Consider the following 21,544-nt stretch of genomic DNA (forward strand, 5'->3'; position numbering starts at 1 on the left):
GTCACAAGAATACTAAATTCAAAAAGGACTAAGGGCCACCTCTACTATTTAGAAGATCGGAAAGGCTATAGCCCCCGAACAGAGATTGTGGAAATTGGGCTCAGATGTTCATGCTTCTAGATTAGTGAGATCCTTCCATCAGAACTTCCCAACAAAACCTAGACCGGAAGGATCTCTCTTGTGAGGGGGTACTGTCAGGAACCAGAAGCCCAAGAATAATTCAATCTGTGTCCTATCAAATATTCGAGCTAAAAGAACGAGCCATAGAACCAGATCACCTTCTTAGAAAGAAGCCTGGTTCGAGCGGAACTCCAAGATGGCTTTGTCTAGAATTTTGGTGAAGCGCCACACTAGAGCACGACGCACTTCACTGAAGATGCTGCCTTGTAAGCACCTTCTGTTTGCTGCGTTTTCTAGTCAGGTAGTTTGCGTCAACATGACGGTTTTACTCTGCGTCGTTGTAGTTAGCTACTTGTTCGTACCCGTCGGGTCCTCGGAATTTGCAAGTAGGGTTTTTTCCCTTGAGTCTGCGCACTGAAGGAATTCCCAAAGCTGCCTTCCCTGAGGTGACACTATTCTCCAAATTTGATAAGCGTCTTCTTGCTGAAGCCCGTAGTAAGACACTAATCCCCAGTATGACTTCGCGTTGAGATTTACTGTCTCCGCTTGTCATTGTTAAGCTATTGAAACCATTCAGAATTTCTCCAGCTTGAGTTTGTTGAGGAAGAATTCATTTCTGAAGCAAAGCAGCTGATTCATGTCGTCTTCGCGGTTCGTGGGGTGACGTGCTGATTTCTTTGACGGAGTTGTTCTGATCTCCTCATTTAAAGACAATATTGTAAACTTATTTTTTGACGGTGTGTTTCTTTAAATGAATGCTGAATTTGTTAGCCACATTAATAAGAAAGAAGAAGGATTTAGTTGATTCATTAATTGTCTCTCCAGGTAGAATTGAACAGTTGAATTACTGAAGGCTTAGAATAAAAGGTTGTAGATACACACAGAAGAGAGGCTAATTCCAAGAATAGAATGGGCAGGTAGAAGTTACATGTAAATAGATAATTAGAGGAAGAACCTTATAGAGTAAGAGAAGTAATATTGTGAATTGTCTTACGGTTTCATTCCAGAGTTATTCAATACACTCTCCCTGAGATAAAAGGAAGTATATAAGAGCCCTGGAGGAAAACCTGGACTTCTTGGGAGCCTCTTCTCAGTTCGGTCTTTTATCCACTCCCCCTTACCCAGTGAGAATCTACTGGACACCCATATATATCTATACTACTATAATAAAGGAAGAACTTTCAGCCTTTGAGGCGGGTAAACTCGGGAACCACAGCGCCAATCCACACACCCGATACACCGTTGGAATCGTCAGGGTGTGTAGATGGTTATAGGCTATATACATTTTTAAAAAAACGTGATTCAAAAAATTTACAGTAAAAAAAAAGTAGTCCCTCCGAAGTAGCGCCGGCCGCGACGTGCGTGCTCCGTCAGGAGCGCGGGGAGGAGCGGCGTCCAGGAGCGCGACGAGGAGCGGCGGACATGGCGCGGGGGAGGAGCGGTGACGTGAGGAGCAGCGGACAGGCCAGCAGCGGTGCGAGCAGCGGACAGGCTGGAGGAGTGGCGGCTGAGGTAAGGGAGCGGCGGACATGGCGCGGGGGAGGAGCGGTGACGTGAGGAGCAGCGGACAGGCCAGCGGCGGTGCAAGCAGCGGACAGGCGGGAGGAGCGGCGGCTCAGGTAAGGGGACCCATGTCGGGGCAGGCGGGGGTTGGGGCAGGCGGGGGTTGGGGCAGGCGGGGGACGGGCCAGGCGGGGGCCCGGGCTGCTGCACAATGTCGGGGCGGGCGGGGGTCGGGGAAGCCTGTTGCCCCCGGACACGGTCGGGACGGGCTGCTAGTACCTATATATATATATATAGTGGGTGTCTGGAGGTTCCTCAGAGGGAATTGAGGAATAGGCAGCTTCTGCTCCTGAGCAGGTCAAGAGGATTCACTCGACCTTGACACATGGTGAGCAAAAGAACGATGGATTTAACCCAGTTTTCTTGACTGGGGGTGATTGCATGATTTATTCAGCATTCCGTCCATCATTTGTTTGCGTATGGCTGGGTCTAAACTGGGGTGGTGAAGTGAGCTAAAGAATGATGATGGATTCAACCCATATCTGCGACTGGGGGGTGAGGGTCTGAAAAGCTTCAGCACTACGTACATTATCTACTTGTGTTTGCTTTATTCCGGTGTAAGTTTCAGCTCCCCCTTTTCCTGTCCAGGAAAAGCTATCAGAATGTAGATAAATGCAGAAGAGTTCTTTGCCACACCTGCCATTCCTGTGTTTGTGGCAGTCTAGAGGGAATGCACAAAATGTAGGTGTCACCCACCCCAGACATGTATTGGAGACAGGCTGCAAGGCACACAGAGTAGTAAGAGCAGAGAAATGTCCACTTTTTTGAAGTGGCATTTCGAAAACAGCAATGTTATATCTAACTTTACCAGAAAAAAGTATTTAACATTACCTTTCTAAAGATATTTACCATGATGCATCTAGTGGAGTGGTGTGGCTCACTGGTTAGAGGCGGCAGACCCGGCAGCAGGAGTCGGCCCGGGACCAGGGTTCAATTCCGGACGCGGCAGGGTCGTGGACCAGGGTCAGCGTACTCGATAATTCTCGCCTCGGTGCCTACTCTAACCAGGGGTCCCACTCGGCAACTCTGGGCATTAGCTTGCCTAATCTCCACAACGGCCCATCAACGCCGGGAATGCCTGGCTTCACCTTGGGGACTCCCAGTAGGGCAAGCCAGGACGGGTTCCCCAGCGGTATACCGCGCCAGGATACTCCGGTAGTAATTGAGCGCGTTACAAAACAGCTTATAACATAACATAACATCTACTCCTTTCTAATCAGGAATTATAGCTTTAAAGTGTATTAAGGAATTCCCAATGCTGGCCTATGAGAGAAGCAGGCCTCACAGTAGTGACAAATGAATTTATATGTTTGTTACTCCCAGGATATGGAAAACTTACAAGTACAAAGTCGCGGCCGGCATGACTCGCGGATGGGGGTTTTGGGGGGGGGGGGTCAGGGGGGGGGACTGTGGTTTAATTTTTAAAAAAAGTTTAACTTAACATGCTGACCCGGTCCGGTCCCACGTCAAATTTGCTTCTATCTGCTCCTCACAGGAAGCAGGCAGCCTCCCTCCCATGAGCCAATCACAACGCTGCAATGCTCGCGTTGTGATTCTTTGGGGCACCGACCGCACAGGCGTCTATGGGGAGGCCATTGGAGGAGTCTATGGTGAGGTATGGAGAGTGAGTATGACTGGTTTGATCGGCGACCAAACAGTCAGCGCCCTCAGAGAGGGCAAGCTACTGGTCCCCTGCCCTACAGCAGGACTGCCGACATGCCCGCGCCCAACCAAACCCTTCTGCTTTCTGGCAGCGCGAGAAGCAGAAACATAAAATAGTATTCATATTACCATTTTCTGCTTCTGCTTCTCACACTGCCAGAAAGCAGTGGGGCGAAGCTCCTCCGCCCACATGGAGGAGCCGCAACTGCAAGTACTAGTCCTACCTTTTACTTACACAGTACCCTGCTCTTCGGGCTACCTAGGGCCTACCTTAGGGGTGACTTATGTGTAATAAAAAGGGAATTTTAGACTTGGCAAGTGATTTTTAAATGTCAAGTCGAATTGGCAGTAAACTGCACAGACAGGCCTTGCAATGGCAGGGCTAAGACAGGTTTGAAAGTGCTTTGAGTCCTGAGGCTTACAAAAAGATACAGCAAAAAAAGGAGTTAAGCAGGCAAAACGTTTGGGGCAAGACCATCCAAAGATGACAGGTCTAACAACCAGGCTTTCCATTCTAAATCTCCTCCTCTCACATGCAGAGCCCTAGTCCCTTCTAAGCTAGGAGGCAAACTTTGAACGAAGAGCTGCTCATTGTTGAGAAAAATTCAATTTATTTCCTGTTGCATGTTGCACCATCCGAGGATGACCTGCTGGACTACCTAAACATTAATCAAGACTGTCTATCCAAAACAAGGAAGTAACTAAAAGACACCTACTTTCAATTTGGACAACTGAAAAGAAAAACTCTTACAAAAGTGTGGAGCAACATGCTACAATAATGTGTCATCACAATAGTAAACTTATAGTACACACCCCTATTTCAAACACCATGAACACTAGGTGAACATGCTGCAGAAGGTACCAGACGTACTGTTTTGTAGTAACCATTCAGATTAGATCTTCCCAACATTCAACTCTTTGAAGAGGGCCCTAAAAACTTCCCCGTAGCAAATCGAAAGGGGGAACTACTGATGATTATTAGCTGTAGATAAAGTTAGAACAAGGAGAGTGATGTCTCAATAAAGCAAACGGTAACGCTATAAATAAAGTACGCAGGGGTAAGAGCAGGCGCAGACCCAGGAAGACAGGTCTCATGAGTCCGCTGCGGCATATAACAGCAGTCTGAGGTGTAGAAGTGGAGCCTGTATGACGGTGGCTATCTTTTAGCCACAGGACTCTTTCATGAGTCCTCCATAGAGTCTACTGCCTCTTTTGTGAAAAGCGGAGAGCCCCAAGGTCCCACAGTGCAGTGGTCAAGATGGCGGCCGCAACACATCCCTAGCATCACAGAGACCAATGAGAGGGGAATGGTCCTCCAACACATTGAATATCACCCCTTGCAGTAGAAGAGATCGACCACAGTGAGTACCCACCCAGTGGGGCTGCCATCAGTGACTGTCTTATAGCCTGATAATACCACCCATCGACCAATGAAATAAAATGGCACCCTCCTAAACACCCCCCCCCCCACCTCCCATTAACCAGCACCTGGCCTAAAGTCTTCAGAAAATGCACAGGCTGATCCACCTTAGGACTAAGTACATCACTTAAGGACAGTTGCAGGGGATTACCAGCATGAACCGCACGCCGAGGGTGCCACTAGAGATGCTTAGCACACAGTCACTATAGAGAGGTCTTTCAAGGAACAGAGATGATTAAAGCGAATTTAGGACAGATTAGACCATATAGCTACCACTGAAGAGGATTAAGATGCATCAATAGCCCCTTTTTATCCTTTGCAAAGGGCAATTCAAATTCTGCCCGATTCTAATGGAGCACACCCACACTTGTTGGCGCTCCCCTCTTTTAATGCTTGGAAGGGCCTTCATCTTGCACTGTCCTTTGACTGGACTGCCTTGTGCTTCATATCAGAAACCACCATCATAACTCTCTTTAGGTACTCTACAATATATCGGCGGGGGCTCACCATTAACCACCTGGAGGTAGCCCCCACTCTGTTCTCGGACCAGACTGCACCTGAGATCCGGAAAATTGTTTTGTGAGATGATTTGTTCTACTTTCGCTGTTTTTCCTCTTTTGGGTTGGTGCACTGTTAGGCTTTGTTAACATTTACACTAGCTTACCAAGTACACTTCTGTCCCTTAGCCACTACTTAGTGGATCACCACATCTCATTCACTCTCCTGACTCAGCAACTCTTAGTTTTTTCAAATGCTTCAAAAGAAAGGAGTGATACAAAAGGGGATGATGGACAGAGCGTTTGAGCAAATCAAACACTCACCCCCAGTCAACTGATCTGGGTTTAATCCATCACCATTCTTTAGCCCACTCAGCCACCCCATTTCAGACATGGCTATATGCAAATCAGTCTGACCCTGTGCCTCATGGGAACAGTCCAGCCCGAACTGCCAAGCCATGTCTTCCATGGACCGGAAACAAGCATCCTGGGACCGGTTTCAGATTCATAATCCTCATCAGCCAGGCTATCTTGAATCCAGTGGCCAAGTGAGCAAGGGACTCACGTCTGAGCATACCCTGCCACACTTAGGGCGAACAAAGCAATGCAAAAGGGGATGATGTTTTGTGAGATGATTTGTTCTACTTTCGCTGTTTTTCCTCTTTTGGGTTGGTGCACTGTTAGGCTTTGTTAACATTTACACTAGCTTACCAAGTACACTTCTGTCCCTTAGCCACCACTTAGTGGATCACAACATCTCATTCACCCTCCAGACTCAGCAACTCTTAGTTTTTTCAAATGCTACAAAAGAAAGGAGTGGCATTTCATACCTTAACTTCATGCTATATTCAGTATCACACAGAACTCCTATCACTCTACTATGACAGACATCACATTTGTAATACTAAACATACAAGGCCTCAATTCCCCAATCAAGCGGAAGGCACTTCTGCAGTGGCATCCCTACAAAGCTGTGGACATAGCTCTCCTACGTGAGACACATCTTAAATTGAAAGACGTTCCCTGATAGTGACCTTACTAGTTCCCATCCTAATTTCATGCAACCAGAACTTCAAAAACGAAGGCTGCAGACATATTACTACACAGAAGCCTATCCTTTGAGTTGGACACCACACAGGTAGACATAAAGGCTGCTGGGAGGGCATTGGGGGGAAGACTAGGTAATCTCTCCTTGACACTATACTCTATATGTGTGTCCAGTAGTGATAAAGAAATACTCTTTGCCCACCTCTTCTCAGCAGTGGCACATATTACCAAAGGTAATTTAATTATGAGCAGAGATTTCAATACAATACTCCATTCTAGAGAAAATAGGCATCCCTCTCAACCCACAAGCCCCAGAGCACCTCAATCTCTGCTCCAGGGCATGAGAGATCTCAATATGGAGGATATATGGAGAACACAACACCAGGGAGAGAGGGAATACACATTGTACCCAAATGTACACAGGTCTTACACGTGTATCAACTTCTTTTTCACTTCCAGTACTTTACAACCACGAAGTATCTACACTGACAATGACCTGAAAATCCTATCTGACCATGCCTCAGTGTTGATACACTTAACATTGTTGAACTCTACTGCCAAACATGCAGGCCCTGGCTTATGAGTGAGGTGGTGCTGAGGGACACGGAGGTCAGGGAATGCATACTAGAAGCCCTTGACCACAACTTTTTTGAAAATGATATTGGGGAGGTCAGCCAAAGCGTAACGTGGGACGCTGCTAAAACAGTCATTAGAGGGGTGCTCATATCCCACACATCAACTTTTAAGCAGTTGGGAAAGCAAAAGAGAAAAAAAATTGAGGATGATATGTGTAGGCTAGAATAACTACAAAAGCGGAACCCATCCTTCCAAACGCAGCAAGACCTGCGCAAAGTCAGAGGGGAAATTTGGCAATCAATGAAGGATGCAGCCAAAAATTACTATATATCCGACAACAGCATTATGAAAACGTGGGAAAAAGCAGACCGATGACTAGCATATACCCTCCACAGACCTGCATGAGAAAAAACAAACAAAATTAAGGATGCACGGCTCACACATCCACTGTGGATATTCTGCAATGTTTCACCACTTACTACGAGTGCCTTTTCACAGGTGAGTTCCTTTCCCCAGAACAAGACACTGATCTCAACGCTTATAAGCCCAACATAAATGGGGAGGATCTCCTCCTTTTAGAGGATGTCATTACACCTGAAGAAGTTCGAGCAGCTATAACTAGGCGGCCAGGCCGAAAGGCATCGGGCCCAGATGGCTTTCCAGTAGGCCTGGGCGGTAAATTCTGTTCCGCGTTTCGCGGAGATCGCGAAATTGCCCAAAATTTTGCATTCCGCGACTTTGCGAAATGTTTTGCTTGTTCGCGTTCTCAAAATGCGTGCTCGCGAGATATGTCCCCCCAGGCACGCAAACAGCGATTGCGAACAGGAAAAAAGCATCGCAAACAAGCAATTTTGCGTGTTTGTGAAATTTCTGCGTGTTCGCTGAGATTTTCTACCGTTTCGCGGAGATTTGCGTAACGCGATTACGCAAATTCCGCCCACTCCTACTTTCCAGCCTCATTCTATAAAGCATTAGTTACCATTTTAACAAAACCACTAACCCAGACGTTCAATGAGATTCTAACTAGTGGTATCGTCACAGACACAATGCCTGAATCTCAAATCACGCTCCTACTAAAACCAGGAAAGGACCACACACAATGCCAATCATATGGCTTTGTTGCCCTCCATTATACTGATGTGAAGATTTTCGCCTAGATATTGTTGCCATGCCTCCATATGATATGGCCTTGCCTCATCTCTCCACAGCAAACCGCTTTCGTACAAGACCACCATTCTGGTAATACTATCAGATTAGCAGTTTGCACTCATGGAGATAGCGGAGCACATCCGCACACAGATGATTCGCCATTCATTAGATGCAGAGAAAGCTTTTGATTGCTTTAATTGGGCTTACATTACAAAAACTCCCCCAGTCCCTTGAATGAATTGATTTTAGGAAACCATCCACACCGGGTGGCGAGAATCAAGGTTAATAGAAAGTGCTCCTCATATCTACCCCAAATCTTCCTTCCCAATCCTGAAACATGAATTAGCTAGCGTCACAAACGCTGCTCACTTTCCCGTATACTATTCCACATCCTGAAGCATGTGGTTCTCAGCTAATCCCAATAAGTCACAAACAGCCCTCAAGATGCTGATTCTTTTAAGGTAAAAACTCATCATAAAAGAATCTTGTAAATAATGCACACATTTATAATCAACTCAGCTCTCTCATAACCATCATCTCATAAAATATGGTATCTATTTGCTGTATACAAATGTACATCTAATATGGCGCACTATAGAGAAAAATACAAAAGTAACTTGAAAATTTTATTTTAAAAGGGAGGCTCACTCATACAATGTATGTATCTTACAAGTATTTATCAAGTAAAAAACACTGCCATACCGCCTGAGACCTATTGGACACCTTCAGCATTCTATCAATGTACTCCTTGGCCTTATCATTTCGACCCGCAAGCCACAGAAACATTCCAGCAAAATACAGCGCTTTCTCTCCAGCAGTCTTTCGACTTCCTTTAAGGTTGCTTTCAAGTTCCAAAATAGCATCTCGATCTAAAAAAGAAAATAAAAAGTTAATAAAGAGGCTCTTAAATGAACCTCATAGAATCTAACTATACACATATTTAACTGCTTGAAGTCAAATAAAATTGTGAAGCGGTGGCTCTCCTTTTAAAATTATGGCCACAAACAAAATCAAGAGTAGGCCTGGGCAGGATTTCAATTACGCCAAAGCAATCCGAGTCATTTTGTTAACTCCATGTTACTCTTTGACATGCAATTACCAATAATAGCCTGATTACGCCCGCCCGTGTAATTAAGAGTAATTTGAGGGGAAAAAATCCTACTACAATAGTAGATTTAGTGAGTGCGAGCAGCAGCTCCCACTACTGATTGTCTGAGATGTTGCATTTAACGCTCTTTCCTAGCGCAAAATTCATCCTATTGTCCATTTTGGATGTGAGGGGAACTTTTTGTGCTAAGAACAAAGCGGAAAAAACAGAATTCCACTTGCCGCAGATTTCCACATAATCTTGCACAACTTTTAGGTAATTCCGCAGGATTACGATACATGGAATTACGCAAATTATGCCCACCCCTAGTCAACAGTGGTGTGTTCAGAGCTGCTTAATTGCAAACATGCTTTATTCTGGTATGCTGATTTGCAATATTCATACAGACATTCACTAGTATGCCCTAACTTAGCGTTAAATGCCAGTAAATAATGAGCTTGAGAAGGGAATTTACGTAATAACACTGTGCTCCTCATTGCATTGACAGTGGCACATGACATAACATTTTAGGCACAATAATAATTATTTGTAAGCTTAGGATGGCAGCTATTTTAGAATATCGTCAAAGGTGTTCAACTATTAGTTTATCTGACAATTACTTGCCTACAATTTACTCTTGCAGCATTATCACTTTGTATTTGTACGCGTATATAGCGTTTACTACCCCTGACGAGGCGTTGAAGAACTTTTCAGCAAGTAGCACGATACTCTGGAATCTAAAAGGATTAGTGGTGGATTAGTATAGAGAAATATAGGTTGTTAAGTTCAGCAGTGGACATGTGAGTCTGTTAGTTTGATCAAATAGGATAAAGGAGGAATAAAAGTTTAGTTGGTTTTAAGACTCTGCACACTTTACCACTGCTACCCAGTGCTAAACTACTTGTGCTATCTCACTTAAACATGGTGACATTTGCTTACACCCAACTGGCACATTGAATTTAGTTGTAAGCCACTAGTACAGTAGTACTACATGTACCTAGGCTCTGTAAATAAAATGCTACAAGTAGGCCTGCAGCAATTATTGTATCACCCCCTTAATTAGCCATGTAAACGTTTCTCACTCCGCCATTACGGTTTTAAACTAACATTTCGTCCTGGCAAAACAAACCTTTTGCCTTGACTAAATCTTCCTTTTTAATACCTATAAGTCACCTCTAGGGTAGGCACTAAACAGTCAATAGGGCAGGCTGCAGTGTATTTAGAAAGTTGGACACGTTCTTTTCATGGTTACATGTCCTAGTAGTGAACAATTCTTACATGTGTTTTGCACTACTGCAAAGCATATCTACCCCATAGGATAACAATGGGTTGCCTTAAAATATATAATAAGTGATAACATTTAATTGGAAGCAAGTCGAATGTCGAGTTTGGTATATAAAGAATTGTAATTTAAAACATTCTTTAATGGTAAATTCAGATTTTAAATCACAAGTTTGAATATTCCACTTTTAGAAAGTTAAAAGAACAGATGATGGACGGAATGCTAAACATATCAAACATTGACTCCCAATCACAGATCTGGGTTAAGTTTTTTTTTTTTTTGCATGCCACGTCATTTCAGTTTAGGCCGCGCCATGGTGCAAATCAGTCATGACCCTACTCCCCATGGCAACTGTCCAGCCTGAACTGCCAACCCAAGTCTTCCCTGGACCAGAAAGAAGCATTCTGGGACCGGTTTTGGGGTATCACCCCTCATCAGCCAGGCTAGCTTGAATCTGGTGGCATAGAGAGCACAGGACTCAAGTCTGGGCATACCCTTCCCACTTAGGGCGACAAATGCGTAAATAACAGATGATGGACGTAATGCTGAACAAATCAAACATTCACCCCCACTCACAGATCTGGGTTAAATCCATTGTTTTTTTGCATGCCACGCCATTCCAATTTAGAACCAGCCATATGTAAATCAGTCTTGACCCTGATCCCCATGGGAATAGTCCAGCCTGAACTGCCAAACCGGGCCCTCCCTGGACCAGAAACAAACACCAGGGGACCGGGTTAGTGGTATCACCCCTCATCAGCCAGGCTATTAGAAAGTTGGCATTTTATTGCCCTAACCATTAGGTGCCTGTAACCTGAATCTCCGGTCACACGACTAGGTGTAACTGGCAGTTGGTCTTTTTTGTATTGCTCCCACAAAGTGAGACAAAGGGGAAAATAGTTGTATTTGCAGGCTGGGCCATTTCTGACTTGATGAAGGGGAGGAGCGGTCACCTACCACACTTGCACATTACAAAGGCTATGTCTGAGCACCCTCACAACGGGTATGACACTAGTCTTTTGTGCCCCCAGTGAAGCTGCGGCAAGGACAGGGAGTCAGGAAATTCCAGACACCTCTGGGGGTTGCAAACCTCCAGAACCTTCTCCTACTTTAAAGTTGGCACCAAGTATAATTATTAGACTCTCAGAACCAACTTTTCAGTACACCTCTGGATCTGTGGAAGAATCAGACTGCTCTCCTGCAAGAAGGACTGTTATTCTGCTGCCCTGCTACTCTGCTGCCTGAATGAAAAGGACTGGATCTTTATCTTGAACCCAGGACAACCAGAGTGACTCCAAAGGCCAGTTGGCAGGCCTCCTGATCAGAGCACCAGGGATAGAAAATGCCCCAACCACCTTGAACCTCCTGGACTCTATCTGCTATGAGTCTTGCCCTATCAAGTGGTGACACCCTGGTGCTGGACCCTTGAAAGTGGATCTAAAGGTGCCCCTGCCAGCCTAGCTGTGGTCCAAGTAGAACCTACATGACACTTCACCTTGCTACTCTGCATTGGAACCGCCACTGTCCGACGCATCACTGATGCAGAATCCCACAGCTCTTTGTTACTGCCACAGGGCAATGCCTCCTCAAAGCAGGACCTTGCATTGCGGCCCCTCAGCTCCTCAGAATCACTGCTGCACGACGCATCCTCAATGCAGTGCCTCACATCAAAGCCCATCGAAACCGCCGCTGCGCGAAGCATTCTCAACTCTTGATCTCGCAACGCTCTTGCAACCTGGATTTAAGGTACTTTATGCAGCAGGCCTAACTTGGTTCCTGTATCGGGCCCCTGTTACGTCGCGACCAGAAAACTACAATTGGTCTGTTGTGCTTTTAGGCACTATTTTCACTTAAATCTTCAAAAGTGCATTTCTCTGTTTCAACTAATTAGATTTTTGTCATTTTGATCGCAAATAGTTTAATACATTTCAGTCTAGTTTTCTAAACTGGTGTGGGATTTTTCTTATGTTGTGTTTTCACTTTATTACTGTCTGAAGTGCTCAATAAATACTTTCCACAGTGCCCCTAAGTTAAGCATAACTGCTTTTGTGACAACCTACTAGTGAGTGAGGACAGGTTAATATGGAGTTTGCTAGTGTTTCACCCTGACAAGAATGTGGTTGCTGCTTGAGCAGGATTTCACCCCCTCCATCAGTTATGTTATGTTATGTTAAGCTTTATTTGTAGAGCGCACGTACACCAGGTTGGTTTCTTGACGCTGCTCTGAAGGTGTAAGACTAAGGTGTTATTAGTATGCCTGTTTGAATAGCCATGTTTTCAGGAGTTTGCGGAATCTCATGAGGGCTGTGAAGGCTCTGATCTCCAAAGGCAGGGAGTTCCAGTATTAGGGGCCTAAAGTGGCGAACCTTGTCCCACCAGCGCGTTTTAGCCTGAAAGGAGGTGTGATCAGGAGATGCAAGTGGGCAGATCGCAGGTTGCTGGCGGGGGTGTACCTATTGATTAAGCTGTCAATGAATTTTGGGTTTTTGTTATTCAGGGATTTGAAGATGATACATCCCACCTTGAAGACGCATCTCTGGGTTATTGGGAGCCAGTGTAAATTCTTCAGCAGAGGGGTAATATGTTGGCGCCTTTTCGCTTGAAGGATCAGCCTGGCCGCCTGGTTTTGAACCATTTGAAGGCGGTTGGTGAGGTAGGCCGGAATGCCAAAGTAAAGGGAGTTGGCGTAGTCGATGTGAGATATTACCATAGCGAGAACTGCCTGTATTTTTGCTTCCTGACTAAGGAATCTGCTGATTTTCCTTATTTTTCTTAAATGGAAACAGCAAGTAGAGACCACAGCTCCAATTTGATTTTTCATGGTGAGATCGTTGTTGATTATGACCCCCAAGGTTTTAGCAGATGTAGAAGGGACGGGGTGTTGTCCCAGTTCTTTAGGCCACAAGAGGGTGCTCCAGGGGTTCCTCCTGTGAGGATGACTTCCGTTTTGTCCGGATTTAATTTTAATTTCTGGAATTCGTGGACAGTGGTAGGGAGTGATTGATCGGGAAAATTAGTTGAAAATCATCTGCGTAGTTGATGGTTTGGACTTTCCTTTCTTTTAGTGGATGGATAAGTGGGAGACGGTATAAATTGAATAAGTGGGGGGAGAGTGAGGAGCCCTGGGGGACACTGCACGTGTTTTTAATCTTGGGGGTTGTGAAGTTTCCCAGGCGGACCGCTTGGTGACGGTTACTTAAGAAGGAGCTTATCCCTTTGAGGGCTGGTCCTTGGATTTCTGTATCCATGACCTGGTCGACCAGGGTGTTGTGGTCGACCGTGTCAAAAGCGGCAGAGAGATCCAGAAGCACTAGTGCTGGGGGGGATCCTCCGTCCGCTTTCTCTCGCAGGGAATCCAGGACTGACAGTATAACTGATTCTGTGGAGTGGGCTGGGCGGAACCCTGCTTGATGAGGGTCCTGGTAGTCTGACTGCTCCAGAAAAGCAGATAAGCTTTTGGCTACGTGGGCTTCGAGCAGTTTGGCAAGATAAGGAAGCAGTGAGATGGGTCGGTAATTGGTGAGAGTTCCAGGATCAGCTCCTGTTTTTTTCAAGAGGGGGATGACAGATGCCTCTTTGAAGGTATTAGGTACGTAGCCCTGGGATAGTGAGTTGTTTAAGAGGGTCATGGGTGGGTCTGGGCAGGCCGTGAAGGCTTCCTTTAGGATCCAAGGGGGGAAGCAACCTCTTAGGGAGCCAGATTTTGCTTTGGTCATAAGGTCAGTGAAAACTTCTTGGTTTATCCTTGGGAACTGTTCTAGCCTATGTGTGTTTTTAGGTTTCGCTTGGCATGTGGGCTTTGTGCATAAGGGGATGCTTGCTTTGATGATTTTAATTTTGTCAATGAAGAAGTTAATTAGGGAGTCGCATAGGGATTGTGAAGGTGTGATTTTTTGAGCTACTCTGTCAGGGTTTGAAAGGTCATTGATTATTGAGAAAATGTCCTTTGATCGATTAGTGGAGGTGAGGATTTTAAGTGAGAAATATTCGGTTTTTGCAGTCAAAATAGTTTTTTGTAAGTTCTAAGGGCTGCTAAATAGGTATTTTTGTCGTCCGGTGAGTATTTGTTTCTCCATTTCCTTTCTGCTTGGCTCAGAGAAAGTTTTAGTTATTTTAAGTCAGTGGAAAACCATTTCTGGGCATCGTGGCGACGTGCCCGTTGTCTTTTCTTAAGCGGGGCATGTTTATTGCTGGCTGTCAAGAGCCAGTCCAACAAGTTTTTCTCACTCTCATCTATGGAGGATTGGGTGATGGGGATTGTATTGGTTAGGGTTTGAGAAATTGACATTTGTTGATGGTGTTCCAGCTCCTATAGTATCCAGGGTCAGGTTGGGGAATTTTAAGTTTGGCAACGTTATTTATGGAGAATTTAATAAGATGGTGATCTAACCAGATACAAGGAATTACATCTAAGTTTGTTATAGTCAGGTTTGTGGACCATACCTGGTCTAATATATGCCCTTTGAAGTGAGTAGCGGAGGTGATGTGCTGGTTGAGATTTAGCCCCATCAGTAGGTCAGTTAATTCCGCCAAATGAGTACCACCTGCTGAGTCATTGGCCCAGTAGTTGAGATCACCAATGAGTAGTATTTTTGCAAGGTTAGTTATGAGATGAGTCATCTGTTTGCTTAGGGACTGTGGGAACTATGGCATGCTCTGTGGAGGTCTGTAAAGTATGACACAGACAAGAGGGGCAGACTCGAACTCTAGATTAATTACTAGGTTCTCTACTAGTGGTAGTTCAAGGGGGGTAAGTACTGAGAATTTTAAGTCTTGGTGTATTATAGCTGCTACCCCCCCCCCTGATTTTCCCTGATGGCGGTTAGCTTGAAGGATGTAATAGTTGCTAGGTAGTGCTGCTAGGATATCAGGGGAGGAGTCCTGTGTTAACCAGGTTTCTGTTAGCAGTAGGATGTCCGGTTCTTCGGTCGCCAGTAGGTTATGTATTTCAACTTGGTGTCTGACCAAGGAGCTGGTATTGAGATAAGTTACTGTTAGGGGCTTTACTTTATTTGTAGCTTTGAGGTTCGCGTTTTTATTCGGGTGTTACTCAATTTCCTACACAAACAATCACCAGGAAATTGTGGATAGTAAATTATTGGTCTGCTTGGGCCATAGGGTGTCCTTTTTACAGGCAATGAAGCACACAAGGGAGGTAAAGAGGAGTGTGGGCTGGGTGTGTAAGACAAGTAGTTCTGACACCGTTTCACCACTGGATCCACAGTGGTGCTTTCCTCCCTCAATTCCAAATGTTTTGGAAAAGCATAAGAGTACTACACATGGTTGGTCTTTTTCAAGACAGCCATTTTAAGCAGCCAGGCCCTTCAGGTGTACTGTGTGAATTGGAGAAAATTGTGGTGCACCATGTTTAGTAGGAAAAGTGCAGTGATTATGTGATCAGATATGCTAATGCTAAAATTCTGTGTGGTGTTGTTTGTTGCAGTTGACACACTAAGGGCAGCATATATGCCCAGATGTTTGCCATGTGCTTACTGTGCCATAGGACTCAAGCTCCACCCTACTGACGAGGCCCAAATAGGTGGAACCCAGTCTGGGGTTGCTTGTGGATCCTCTGGTGGGTGCCTCATCTGGCACTTGTTGGTGGACTCTTCAGAAGAGGAGCAGGATCATTACTGATTTGCATAAGACATGCATTTGCCTAGAGTGGTACGGTGGGCAAAAAACGATTGAATGGAAGGTGATCCCAAGCAATCGCCAGTGGCCCCAAGAGATCGCCAGCATTCCATCCATCACCTCCGTGTTTGTTGCGTGTGTTGTACCCAGCAGAACGAGTGATGTCTTGTGTAAGATCTGTACTTAACACACCCTTCACTACAAATGTCGACGCATAGACTACCATCTAAGAACAATCCACATAAAATGTGCATTTTCACAGAAATCTCATTTTGCATATGGAAACAACATCTGATATTCATCTTTCCATGGTTTGCACCCGATTTAATTTGGAGGTTTGCTCCATACCGAACAAGGTTTCACACTTTAGTTAATCTGGCTTTGTTTGGAATACTTTTGGTGTATTAACCGCTCGGTCCCAGTTACACTACTCTTCATAGATTTCTCCGCATTTCGTCCAAAATTACATAATGCTGTCTCATCACTACACTCATATCAACTTTGTGCAAAAAAATACTTTAGCTTGTCAACAGTAATCAAATCTATCATTTGTGTCACTTTGTATCAGGCCCCCCCCCTTTGCATTAAGCGAGTGCACATGCTAACATTTTGTAAATCTGACAATCTTTGTAAATCCAACCATCACAACATTATTTGGAATTCTTGTGTGGAAATAGTCAACGTAAAAGATGGCCGTCCCTACATACGTGTAAGAATGCCGGATATTATATGCGTTTATAATTTTTAACAAAGGTCATTTGCTAAGCAGATAAATATAGTCAAATATTTCTTCTCTGTTCATCTGATAATAAGGGTCTACATGTAAGCTATAATATTAATTCTGTTTTCCTCTAATGGACTGTACATACATGATTTAAGACACGCCAAGACCAACTCACCGACAGATTCACTTTTCTTATGTGCATATATAAGCGCCATAATGGAACACAAGGAGACCTCAGGGACATTTTTCAATAGCTCAAGTTCTCGAATAGCCTCTTGAGTACGACCTGTGAAGGAAAGACAAATTCTTATAAACGCAACAGGGTCTAGATTCCTCCATTCCGTTTTCAGATAGACAAAGCATACAATTACACCTGTATACATAAATGCCATTTGTATTTACGCAGCTGCTTTGTCTCCTCTGTGCTACATAAGAACTGGAAGTGCTTGTAGACTCTTTAAATAAACAAGCATTGGCAAAGTAAAAATGCTGGGGTTAATGTACTAATGCAGGCAGTTTAGCATGATAGGACAAAACACATAGAATGGGGTCGGCAGGAGCACAGAGAAAGAGAGAGGTATAATTGTAAACGAATGTCTCAAGCAGTTTAATACAAACACTCAAGACGCGGCAGAAGGATAAACAGCTAAATGCAGTAGGAAAAAATAGGACTACTCCACTGGGCTGAGTCAAGACGTAATTGACATCGTTTTTCAAGCCAATGGCTGAAAAACGTCGGTATAAGAAAGCCAATGGTTGAAAGGGGAGGACCCAAATCCCTCTCAATGAATATTGTAAATAATAGGCCTGCAAGAATAGAAATGCTGACACAATCCAGACCTAAAAAAGGTTGTCTAGTTATGCAATGTTTCTTTGTCCTTTGAGCTTGTCTTCAAGGATATTGTGTGATGGCCGATTACAATGTGAGCTATAGAAGCTACTAATTAGAAGATATTAAGTCAGCAAGAGTCTGCATTATGTGACAGAACAGTAGTCTCAATTTTACTATCTGTGTGTGTTTGAAATATAGTCGAGGACATTGGAATTAAGTGGCAGTGGAAGCCAAATTATGCGACACCCCATGTGTATTAAAACAAACTACTCTGTACAACAGTATAAGTACTTTTCATAATCGGAATACATATCTCTCAGTAAAAGCTAATTAAGGCTTTGTGGCATGGGACCCTCAAAAGAAGTGCAATATAATTAGGATCTTTCTAAACCCTAAAACCAAGTTATAATAAATACGGATTTGCAAACAGGGGCGGAGAGGTGTTAATAGTGAAAAACATTTTTTTTAAAGATGGCGTATAAGGATTCTTTCAGTCACCCCACTTTGAATTACATTTAAGTAATTACAGTTGTTTTGTTTCCTCCTGCAGGCAAAAAGTTTCTCCCTGGCCCATCAAATAGTAATGTTTATACTATCTGGGCAACACGGTCACCACTTTCAATAGCTGATTACAGCAATCAATAATCAAAGGTGACCGGTTAGCTTTAAGTCTCTGATCAGTTAGCTTTACGTATATGGAGCCTGCGCACCAATTTAAAGAATTTTTGATCTGTTAGAAACATTTTACTGGCTAAAATCCGCTAAGCATGCAGCCAATGATGGCTTATGTGACGTGACAGCTATGCAAATTCCTATTTGTGTGGCATATGAAGTGGACTCACAAAGGCGTTTTCCCATTGGCCCTTAATACAGCTTCTGAGATGTAGAAATGAGAAAATGGAATAGTAGACATTGCTTCGATCTTAAAGCATTAGCATCGGCGTATCTCGGAGGTGGACGGTGAGAGGGTATTTGGGATGATACACCCCCTCCCCCCTAAAAATGTATTCTGTAGTAAATAGTTGGTAACAAGTGCTTTCAGTCAGGTCATTGATAATTACACACACACACACACACACACACACACACGCACACTCTCTCTCATCTAGGGTTTGAAGGCCTTAAACAATGTTGATTAGTTTGAAATAATATTGCATTTTAAGTACCCTTAACTATTCCTACTCCTCTCTCTTTCCACTTACTCCTTAAGCCCCCCCCTCATGTCCTGCTTTTCATGTTATGTGTTTTAGCAAGATGTCCAATGGAGATTGTTGGGGAAATCTGAAGCTCATATCTCCCCCTCCCCCTGCTCTACTGACCAAGTTACGCCCCTGAGCATCAGTTAAAACAGGACACCAGGCAGAATAGTTCAGGTAAAGGATGAGGTGTGATGCTGCTACAATACTGAATGCTATTTCAAACCCATTAATTGTTTGAACACATGTTGTTTGCCATTTGGGGTACAATACATGCTTCATGTTGAGACATTTCAGAATAGGTCTTGGACAAGAGAGAAACATGGCACTGCCAGCCTAAATGGCCTAATGCCCAGTGTACACTTGTGTAAAATGTGCATGATCAACCTGAGGCAACCGTGAGAAGGTGAAATGTAGAGAAATCAGAGCGGAAATTCCATGAAGACTTGTACAAAAAACGAATTCCGGTCCTTGCCTTGCATTTCCGTTTTACAGGCTTCAAAGAGTTTCCAGTGACACTATTCCAACAATTGGTATTTGTGTTTTATATGTGCAGAACAGATAGTGTTTAAGGTAGGGCCATGATATAAAAGATCTCAAAAGTTGAGTAGCCTTGAGCTAAATATACAGGGTCTAATTTAGAGCTAGACAGACAGAGTGCTGTTGCAAATATGTGGCAGAGTATCCTTTCTACCAAACGCCAGTTCTCTACTTCTGTTTAGAGTCAGGCACACTGTCATGTTTCCATTGGCTTTTCCTGTGTTAGATCTTCCATTTGTGGCCTTTGAAGGAAGGCCTGATTGACAATGGGATGTCAGTCAATGTATCTCAGACAAACTGCTCTATTTAGGATGGACATTCTAATGTATTCTATTCCTGTTTGGGACACTGTGAGAAGTTAGTCTGGTATATGCTGTCCACTAATTAAAGTGGGCACTCTGTGTGAGAAGTTAGCCTGGCATATGATGTCCACTATTCTAGTGGGCACCTTGAACCAGTCTAAACGACCCTTATTGATGGTGGTTGTAAATTCAACCTTATAGACAAGCTATCCTAGTGGTAGCATGGACCAGCAGTCTTAGGCTAAAACTTCAGAGAGCATGTGAAAACAGCTGTTTTACTATATATAATCCCTTGGATACCAAATAAAAGGACAACACACAAGGTATATATATCAAATATAGATGTATTTATTACTAACACAACCCCTCTGCACTAGTATTTATGAGGTCAGAGTTCGGGATATGTTACAAGTTACTCATTAAGCATACTATAAGTTGCACAAATACAATTCTGCCCAAGGGACCTCACGAACCATATACTAAGTAAGTGGTATAAGGACCACTTCAGGAATAGTGAATAGGCCTAGGGCCTAGGGAATCGCTGGGGCTACACTACAGAACTAAAGGTTAGGAAGTAGGAGACCCACGGGAGACGCGTGCCGTGTGGGAACACAGTCGCGAGTTACCATAGAGTTATAATGGGAACGTAAAAGTTACAAAGTGGTTGATTAATGACACTTCCGGATGGACTACGGTAAAACCCTTTTAAACTAGGACACTTCGAGAGTCAACACCCACGGGAGCACCGGAGTACTCGAGTTACCTCACCCAGGGAAGCCAGGTGCAAAGGTGTCTTTTCGTGTCGGGTTTCGTCACTGTTTCCTATGGAGAGCTGCAAAGAAGTGCTGCAGGCGACCAGGAGAAAAGTGTCCGGGTGGATCCAAGGGTGGATCGAAGATGAGAAGAACCTGAAGGCAGAGGGGACAGAGTCTGGGTCACTAGCCAGTGACCAGGAAGGAACCAGGCGATGTCGAGTATTTCAGGTGAAGAAGGTGAAGCTTGTCTCTGCAGCCACGAGGACCAGGAGGTGTCGACGACAACCAGGAGCTGGATTTGAGCTGTCCCACGAAGGATCTAGTTGACTGCGGTGTCGGTATCCGGATTGGACCCAACAAGCCTTGGCAAACACAATCCACGCAGGAAGGGAAGATGGGCTTCAGTTCAGACCAGCAAGGTCTGGGGAGCTTCTCCTTCGCAGGGAAGCTGGTGCAAGCCTGGAGCAACCAGGCAAGCGGAGTAGTTTCAAAAGGAAGTCTTCGGAGGGCTATTTAGGTAACGGGCTAGCAACTGGGAAGACGCGTCGAGCTGAAATGCAAGAGCAGGCCCCACGCGGCACTCGTGGAGTGTGGAGGGCTGAGCTTCGGTGCAAATGGCGCTCAGGTCTGGGGCTTCCCAAACCCTAATGCACAACTGCGAGGGTGTCTCGGTAGTTGCACTGTTAGCAAAGTGCAGGTAGTCCAGGGTGTCCGGGCCCACGTCTCTCGTGTCCGCCACGGGTCTCAGCTTTGCTGTGGATGTGGATCGGAGTCGGAGAAGTTTGGAAATCCAGTTCCTGAGTCGCTGAGTCTTCTCCGACGCTGTTGACGCTCCGGCAGGAGCGTCGACAAAGCAAACCAGCAAGTTACTGGTGGTGCCTGTCTGCACACGGTGGTCACTCCTTGACCACAAGGGAAATGTCTTCAGTCTTCTAGTCGGTATAGAACGTCGAAGGTCCAAGAGTTTTGTTACAGAGTTTCAGTCCAGGATAATCTAATGTCTCTAGACAAAGCTCCTACCTTTATACTCATTTTAGGGGATGGATTACCTGCTAGGACCCTCCTATGGGTGGACCCTGAGAAGGGGGTGGTTACACCCCTTTCCCTTTGTCCTATTTCGCGCCAGAGCGGAGCTGGAGTGCCCCAGCAACTGGTTTG

General features: G+C 44.7%; 1 protein-coding gene across 1 annotated transcript in view; it reads right to left on the reverse strand.

Moving 5' to 3' along the window:
• TTC21A (tetratricopeptide repeat domain 21A) overlaps positions 1 to 21,544 on the reverse strand; it is a 465,179-nt gene that overhangs the window by 397,119 nt on the left and 46,516 nt on the right. The window contains exons 3-4 of the mRNA XM_078663200.1: positions 16,937 to 17,047; positions 8,737 to 8,903 (exon numbers count right to left, since the gene is read on the reverse strand). Of these exons, the coding sequence (XP_078519326.1) occupies positions 8,737 to 8,903; positions 16,937 to 17,047 (278 nt within the window). The remainder of the gene's footprint in view (positions 1 to 8,736; positions 8,904 to 16,936; positions 17,048 to 21,544) is intronic.

This window comes from Lissotriton helveticus, chromosome 10, assembly GCF_964261635.1.
Source record: "Lissotriton helveticus chromosome 10, aLisHel1.1, whole genome shotgun sequence".
Taxonomy (NCBI): domain Eukaryota; kingdom Metazoa; phylum Chordata; class Amphibia; order Caudata; family Salamandridae; genus Lissotriton; species Lissotriton helveticus.